The 8,450-nt window shown below is 37.3% G+C and overlaps 1 protein-coding gene and 1 long non-coding RNA gene across 2 annotated transcripts in view; one reads left to right on the top strand and one right to left on the bottom strand.

The window, feature by feature from the left end:
• Positions 1-8,450, top strand: part of swap70b (switching B cell complex subunit SWAP70b) — a 14,594-nt gene that overhangs the window by 1,686 nt on the left and 4,458 nt on the right. Inside the window, exons 2-7 of the mRNA XM_008311767.3 lie at positions 734-874; positions 4,888-5,061; positions 5,650-5,877; positions 6,450-6,596; positions 6,788-6,896; positions 7,164-7,345. Of these exons, the coding sequence (XP_008309989.1) occupies positions 734-874; positions 4,888-5,061; positions 5,650-5,877; positions 6,450-6,596; positions 6,788-6,896; positions 7,164-7,345 (981 nt within the window). The remainder of the gene's footprint in view (positions 1-733; positions 875-4,887; positions 5,062-5,649; positions 5,878-6,449; positions 6,597-6,787; positions 6,897-7,163; positions 7,346-8,450) is intronic.
• On the bottom strand, positions 1,564-4,991 carry LOC112487087 (uncharacterized). Its single transcript, XR_003049815.1, has 2 exons — positions 4,862-4,991; positions 1,564-3,188 (listed from the first exon to the last, which is right to left on the bottom strand). It is a non-coding gene; the product is annotated as an uncharacterized LOC112487087 (long non-coding RNA).

Below are 8,450 nucleotides of genomic sequence, written 5' to 3'. Positions count from 1 at the left end.
CACAGCTGGCACTGCAACTGTTATGTAGTTACTAAACAAATTAAGTCAGATTAACTTAAAATACTTTACGTTTCTTACAAGCTGCTTGTTGTATGGTATCTACAACTTTAAGAGATATTGTTGTAACAGGTAACATTTTTGGTAATTATATATTTTTTTAGATTCTTTACAGTATCTACTGTAAATATTTCGAGATTCTTTACAGTATCTACTGTAAATAGAATATTTCAGAATATTAACTGTAAAAATAACAAAATAAATTGTTAAGGCGTCTGACATATGATGATGTGGTGACTGTATGTATTTAATGTAACACAAATGTGTTTTGTACCTGTTAATTGAAGACTTTTTTTTTTCTTTTGGGTTAAGTCACGTTGTCACTGTACTGTATGTAGGGCCATTTTTGATCCTAACACGTTTATAAACAGACTTATATGTCCCAAAAAACTCAAGTTCCAACGTAGATAAAGTAACTTTACAAATAGTTTGAACCACCATAGTTAAATCAGATGTTTTCAGAATCTCAGGTGGACACACATCAGGGATATTTAAACCAAAGTCTTTAAACATTACATTAAGAAAAAAATGTTTGTCTCATTGTGTTTTTGTGCCAAATACCTGGTATATTGTTTATGTGCCAGGTGTGGTCCAAGACCTTTATTTTTAACAAAAAAATCTTCTCAACACAAACATATGTGATTGTGATACTGAATTCTCCCCTCCATGTTCCCAGGTGCTGTCGCACAACTTGTGCACAGTGATGAAAATCCCACACAACCCTGCGGCACTGGAGGAGCACTTTAAAGATGATGACGAGGGCCCGGTCTCCAACCAAGGATACATGCCATACCTGAACAAATTCATCCTGGATAAGGTTAGTCACAAGTGCTTACTCTGAGCATGAAGTATTTATGAAGTACGTAAAAGCAGGAATCGTATGAAAGACTTGTCCAAGTGTCTCTATTTCTTTTTGTGCTGTTTTTAGGTTTTTATGAGACAACTGACTCAACGGTTCAGTCTGTGCTGAAAATAACTCCTTATACCCCTGTATAGAAAATAAGAACTACAAACTTAGCCATATGTCTGGGAAAAGATGAAACATTTTGTCCAAAAGCTACATTTCTACTTTTTGTCCTACGCATTTGGTGTATTTCCCTTGTAGTATTTAACGTAAGGTTGTAATACTTTGAGTATAATGACTGTCAGGATAGTTTCACAAACTGTACATTTCCTTCTGGTTCCAGAGACCTAGCTAAATTCTTGATCTAGGTTCAGGAAGACACATGACATGGTGAGCAAGCATGAACCATCATAAAGTTTTCTATACAGGTCCACCACACCCCACCCACTGGGACGAGGGTGACGAGTCTCAGTGCATTTGACTGTTTTCCTTCTGAGGAAACTCCACCCTCTCACATGAGGAAACTCTGTAACAGTGTGAGCTCATGTGTGTAGTAACAAAGAATGCACAAGTATGGAAAATTCACTAATTTTGCTCACTAAAAGTACAAAATATAAATATATCATATATATCATCCAGAAGGCAATTGTGTATTGTTTTTCTTTTTTTTTTTACAGTGAGAGTATTTTAACTACCTTTTGTAATACGTATTTTGGTAGTTTGGATCATTTTAATGTGCATATTGAAACCAGACTTTAACTTAAAAAATAATTTAAATTTGTGCACCTATGGGGCTTTATCCAGACCTCTCAGTAATTAACTTTTTTTGGATAGATTTTGAGTGATGCATTGTTGTCCTAGCGGTCAAACTTTCAGAATTTCCGATAAATAATTAACACTTTACGGAGGTACAGATTTGTTGCATATTGCTAACGGGCTAAAACGCAATAATAATAATGATGATGATAATAATAACAATACTAATACTACTACCACTACTGCTAATACTGATAATAATATTAATAATTGAAGTAAGCTGCACTCCTTACAGATGTGCAGTAGTGCATATAAACGCAGTGTGTGAGATTTGTAATATTTTGCATTTTAAGGTCAGATGAGAGCACAAAGACACACACAGACAACTATAAAAAAAATGAGAATCAACCTAATGACTAAGCACCACATTCGGCTTCAGAGGTGAACAATGGCAGAGGTGTCTTTATGTGACGTGTGTCTGTCCTAACTCACTGGCCTCACTGACCCTTTGTTAGTAACAATGCAGGCAGTGAACAAAAACATTTTACCCTACAGTCTGAACTGTGTCAGTTCAGTAACTGTATAACAGTCCAGCTCAGTAACCTGACACTGACTGTGACAACTGTTGACTCTGCAGTAGAGACAATCATGACGCTGAAACTCAGAAGGACTCAGCGCTTCGTGGTTTGTTGGTGCACAGCATTCCTCAGGCATAAGTGATTCTCTGTGACCCTGAGATGTCCTGAGAGTGTGTTTCTGTCTGTGTTTGTCTTAGAAAGACACACAACAAATACGTGTTCTTTGTTCACTTGTAATCCTAAACCACGTACCACAAATTAATGCAGTTTTGAGCCATCTAATTGTTTATTTAATATAATGTTGTGTCTAAACCCTCTCCTGCTTAGCAGTTTAAAACCATTTCCATTTCAGATTTACTCCTTAGATGTAAAATTTATATCACAATTTATAACATTAAAATAAATTTAACAGGTTAAAAAGATGCTTTAACAATGTCTGCTGTAGGTCTGTAGTAGCTATTGTTAATTCCATGGTATTTGTTGTGGTTAAAGAAAAATATATTTGATTTATATTGTACATTTTTTGTTTTAAAAAAACTGGCTTTGATGAGAAGTAGGTAATCTGAGGGATATAAATTTAAAAATTAAATAAAAAATTAAAACAATTTTGATACATGAAAAATATAGAAGGCCCTTTTAGACTGCTTTATCACTACTCACTGTTTCTTCAAAACAGCTCATTGGTGACAAGTAATTCACCAGCCTCAAGCCCCTTGTTTACGCAGAGACTCTTGTTTGACTGGTGACGAGCTGAGTAGTTATAAGTCAGGTTTCATTTGTTTCACCTCAGTGGAGTTTCAATAAGAGCTGCTGCTGCTGCTGCTGCTGCTGCTGCTGCTGCTGCTGCTGCTCCTCATACAGCGTTGGTGAAGCTCCTGAATCTTAATGACCATGTGGCAGTGAAGGGCAGTGAAGGCAGCACAGACAGGACTGGTATTGTTGATGTGTAGAGACTAGGAGAGAGAGAGAGACACAGAGAGGACAAAGAACAAGAGTCTGTCAGGCTAAAAAAACTGTGGTTTGATGACAAACTTAGACTCAACCGTTTGTTATGTTCCTCAACCTTCGGTCTAAAACCAGTAGAACGATATAATCCGGTCAGACATGTAAACACAGCCTCTTTCAACCTCCCATGTGAGAGGCAGTCATGCTCCTGAGTGAAATGTGATTTTAAGGAAGGTAATCAAATGCAGTATTTATAGAAACTGTAACAAACAGACTGTATGCTTCAGTCCCAACATTCACATACAGAATTTGGATTTAAATTTGGATACATTACCCAACAGCTTCAATAGACCCAAGTAGAGATTTTGGAAGCCCGGGTTTTTCACACAGGCACTTGCCCTAAATTAGCACAATAGAGTTACATCAGATCCTGTGAGGCCTTCACACAACTTCACTGCCGTCATTCACTTGGGCTGAATGTCTCTTTCAGCAGAGGAAATGAAAATATCGAAAGGGCCTTGTGAGAATTTAGGTGACATTCTCAGAGCTGGTGTGGAACTCACTGTGGCACAAGGTTTTTTTTTGTCAAAATAAGAAACTGACAGACAACGAGCTGACTTCTGGTAGTTCACAGATCTCGTGGTGATTGACAGACTTCCTTAAGTAATTCACTATCACAGAATATTGATACTCAAACTGCCCTATATGTTTCACTAGCAGTGTAATTTTTTTTAGTGAATCTAATTCACTATTCACAACGATTTTATGTGTAAAAAATGTACTTTAATCTAAGATTGCAGATGCTATAATTGGGAAACATAATTATTTTCTTTCTTTAATGCCTTCAATATATGCATCACTGACTGCTTAAAGCATTTCTCACAAGTGTAGATAGTGAAGGGAAAAATGTATTTGTTTTTCAGTGCTTGAGCAGATCACTTGACTTGGGAGTTTGCTTCTTTTTTTCTTTTTTTTTTTTGGAGGTTTACTTGTGACTTGTTTTTTGACAGGACAACTGCCAGGAGTCTCCACGGAGACACTGTTCATGGCTGAGGCAAACACTCCCCCTTCACAGCAGTGCTTCTACCTTTTCAAGAGATTTTCTCTCACTAGCCCTGATTTCTTTTTTTTTAGATTGACAGGTTTCTCTTTGACTGGGGTTTTGTATGATCTTTCTGTGTGAAGACTGAGACACAAATGTACTTTAAATAGTTATGAATGAACAATGATGGGTTTTTACTGAGGTTAGCTTATCACTTTAGTTTGTTTTGTCCTAAAACCAAAATTATGCGTCAACACTTTTAAACTCTCTGTCATGTCTTTTCACTTCTCCCTTCTGTCTTTACCAACTCCTGTTTTCCATTTTCTAGCTAGAAAATTGAACAAAATATCATATTCCACCGTGGTATTACATTGATACCACAGTCCTTACGCCATTAGCTTAAATGCTAATCCAAACTTTTACAGAGACTCACCTCCCTTAACTGATTCTAGGCACAGTCAATGAAGTATTTTTCTTATGGCTTCCTACTGTTTTCAACACTCATTAGGCACTAACTGTTTCCAAAAGTATCACGCATGCACTATGCATTTTCTTGTAAGTTTAGACGATTGATCTTTGAATGTATTTCAGAACTTTTATACATGTGGACAAAGATTTTAACTGAGAGACTGGACTCACATGAGCTGCTGTTGTGCTTGCTCCAGGTGTCAGACGACTTTGACCGTCAGGACTTCCACAAAATGTGCTGGACTCTGTGCTCCAAAAAAAACCTGCAACAAAGTCAGCTGCTCATCTCCAACGATGACTCCTTTAAGATCTGGTGCATCTTCAACTTCCTGTCTGAGGACAGATATCCTCTGATCATAGTCACCGAGGAGGTGAGTGTATTAATGTTGTGTTTTAATTTATTGTTTTTTTTTTTAATTTCTCTAGTATTCTGAGGTAAAAGTTTGTCTTCACTGAAAAGAAGGGGCAAAAATAACCACTTAATTCTAAATTCATGAGTTTCACCTTCCAAAAAAAGGTTTTTATCTAAAAAAAATGACAAACAAAATAAACCATCCCTTATAAATCATAAAACATGTTGCTGTAAACAGTCTGACTGTAGTTTAACTAATAACTTCTCATTTTCATCAAGGATAATTTAAATATTGTTAGCGATATCACAACGCTTCACATTCCTGTTGTGCAAGTGTACACATGTTGTACTGCTGCTTTTGTAACTGACCAGATGAAAATGTTGCCCAAGAGCAAAAAAAAGGAAGTTTCCAGGATCCTGTTCTTTTACGAATACTGGAAGATTTATTGTCGGGTAATTCAAACGTCAGAGGTGAATCACTGGAGGACTTTTGTCCGCTGAAAAACAAAATGGGAAAAAACAAATCATGGTGACAAAGCACAGTTTGACTGAATACCATGGGGTAAACATATACATTTGGTTGAATACAATTTTTCTTCTCACCTAGATCGAGTACTTCCTGCGTAAGCTGACGGAGGCCATGGGGGGCAGCTGGGTAGAGGAGCGTTTTGAAGACTACAAGTTACAGCTGGACTCCAAGCAGCACTGCCTGAGTGTATGGGAGCTGATCAGGCTGGTGGGGTCAGGTCACTTCAGTAAAGGAATGGACAAACAGGGGTTCTCCATGGGCATCAATGAGGTCTACCAGGAGCTTATCCTGGACGTACTCAAACAGGTTAGTACTACAACACTACTACTGCTACTGAACAACTCTTTTTTTGTTCCATGATGATTTTACAACTTTCCAGTGTTAGGTCTGGGTCACATGTTGGACTGTGGCCAGTGTTCAGTGCAACTGGTTCAACATCAGCTTCCTTCAAAGTTAACACAGTTTTTAGTTGTGTTTATTCCACATATAAATCATGCTTGTATTATTATTTTACACTTGATGTGTACAGTAAACAACCAAAAGCAAGTGTATGATAACAATAGTAAAAAGGTCAAATCCTAGATGGAAGCAGACCAGCTCTGGCCATTTTGTGACCACTATTAAAGTTCTATCCTTTTCCCTGTTCATATAACATGGTCATAGCTTTCTGTGCAACAGTACAGAAAATAGGTTACTGTTTGTAAAGTTTCATAAAAAAAATCAACATATTTGACACAGGAGTTCACCTACAATAAAACCCTTTCCTAATTAAAGACTACGTATCAAATACAATATCCACTATTAAACAGAAACGGCACTCTCTTAAAAAAGAAATAAACATTAATGTGGGCTAAATATGTGTCTCTCTGTCTCTGCAGGGTTACTTGATGAAAAAAGGTCACAAGCGAAAGAACTGGACAGAGCGCTGGTTTGTGCTGAAGCCAAACTTTATTTCCTACTATGTCGGTGAAGACCTGGCTGATAACAAAGGGAACATCTTATTGGATGGAAACTGTTCTGTGGAGGCAAGAAACTGTTGCTGTTTTAAGTAGAAACTTGAATTTCACCATTTCAACTTTGCACAAAACACAAATACACATTGACAGGATGTGTCATTATATCTTTGTCAGTTGTTGAGCTGTGATAATGAATGAAAAAGTCACTGTAATCCTTTAGTTTTGTGTCCAGTATCAAATATCCATTGTTTTGCCCTCAGCCTTTGCCAGACAAAGAGGGAAAGAAATGTCTCTTCCTCATAAAGTCGTCGTTGAAAAGCTTTGAAATCAGTGCTTCAGACAAGAAGAAGAAGCAGGAGTGGATCCAGGGTGAGTGACCACACAAATGAGTTTCCACTCAGCCCACTAATTATAATGTACTCCTGCTGTTGTTAAGAATCAGTGCAGGGACATGATGCATTTTGTATCACCAACATCACTTTTACACCAGCCTGATACATGCTGCTTGAAGCTGCTGTGTACTTTCTGTCATGGCAGACTTCATGTTCAGTGCTCTAAAAGTACATAATGATACAGTCCTTACATTGTGAAAATTGTATTTAAATAAATGAGTTGAGTTTAATATGTGGATTTCAGCCATTCAGACCTGTGTGAGTCTGCTGCGTCAGTGCAGGCAGGCGCCACATTGTGAGGCCCGACAAAAGCGGCGTGAGATGCGACTGAGGCAGCAGGCTGAGCAGGAGGAGCTGCAGCTGAGGATGAGGGAACTGCAGATGGCCAACGAGCTCAAGCAGCAGGAGCTGGAGAACATGAGGAAGGTAATCATGTAAAACAAGAACATGGAGAGAACAGAGTTGGTCATCAGATATTTAAAAGTATGAGAGAGAGAGAAAAAGGCTAAAGAATAGCAAGATATTTGGCAATAGCACAAATGATTTTCAACATAAAGAATCCATTCAGATGAAACTTGAAAGATAACTTCATTCAAAACCATTTGGCTGCAGCAACCAATGTGAACTTTAAACACCAGGATATGGTTTATCATTAAATAGTAAATGACAATGGAGGGGATTTTCCAAGCAGGAAATTCTGAGCTGTAAAGGTCAAACAAATTAGTCCAAATAGAAACCCAAGAACAAGAAAAGGAAGGATACATTTCAGAAAGTAAGAAAAAAAAAGTTGGTTTTGTTTTTCTCCTCTGTTCATGATAAGTTCATGATACCACAGAAGGTAGGACCTGTGTAACATGAGAATATTTGGGAATTAGATTAAAAAATGTGACCAGTAATGTCACAGAAACACAGTGTTTTACAAAACCTGTTTTGGTTTTTGGTACGAATCATACTTTGTATAAAGTCTGAAAACTCGTTACATTAACTTTGAAAAATACAAACCAAAAAGGTTACACCAAAGAAACTGAACTAATGGTGCTTGAAAAGCAGAAGGAAAAGAGTTGTCGTAAGTTTACAAATTTCTGAACCATGAGTGAAATGCATTCTCCAGAAATTTATTTTAATTTGCACTTTGCAGAACAAAAGGAAAAGAGGAAATTAATGACTTTAAAAACTGTAGACAAAAAAACTTAAGAGGAATATAACACCAAGAACGCTGTTCCCACACTAAGGGAACACGATGCAGCCTTGATGATAGGAATCAGAAAGAGTTGCATGAGAATAAAAGGAAATATGTAAAAAGAGTTTTAGAAGAGAAGGGGAACTTAAGCTGTTGGTCTTTATCTTCCTCGTTCCTCTGCAGTTTAAACTAGTCGGTGAGCGTTTCAGTCTAAAGAATCTGACCTGGATCTAAACGCACAGACCCTGTTTCAGACAAAATGCTAGATTGCTATCACACGTTGTTTTTAGTTCATACCCTTCTGTTGAGCTTATTTATTCCGGTATTTCCATTAGAAGGAAATGCTGCTCA

Source organism: Cynoglossus semilaevis, chromosome 6 (genome assembly GCF_000523025.1).
Source record: "Cynoglossus semilaevis isolate Cse_v1.0 chromosome 6, Cse_v1.0, whole genome shotgun sequence".
In the NCBI taxonomy this organism is placed as follows: Eukaryota; Metazoa; Chordata; class Actinopteri; order Pleuronectiformes; family Cynoglossidae; genus Cynoglossus; species Cynoglossus semilaevis.
The sequence above is the reverse complement of the archived record's forward strand: the minus strand, read 5'-3'. Positions and strand labels throughout refer to the sequence as shown.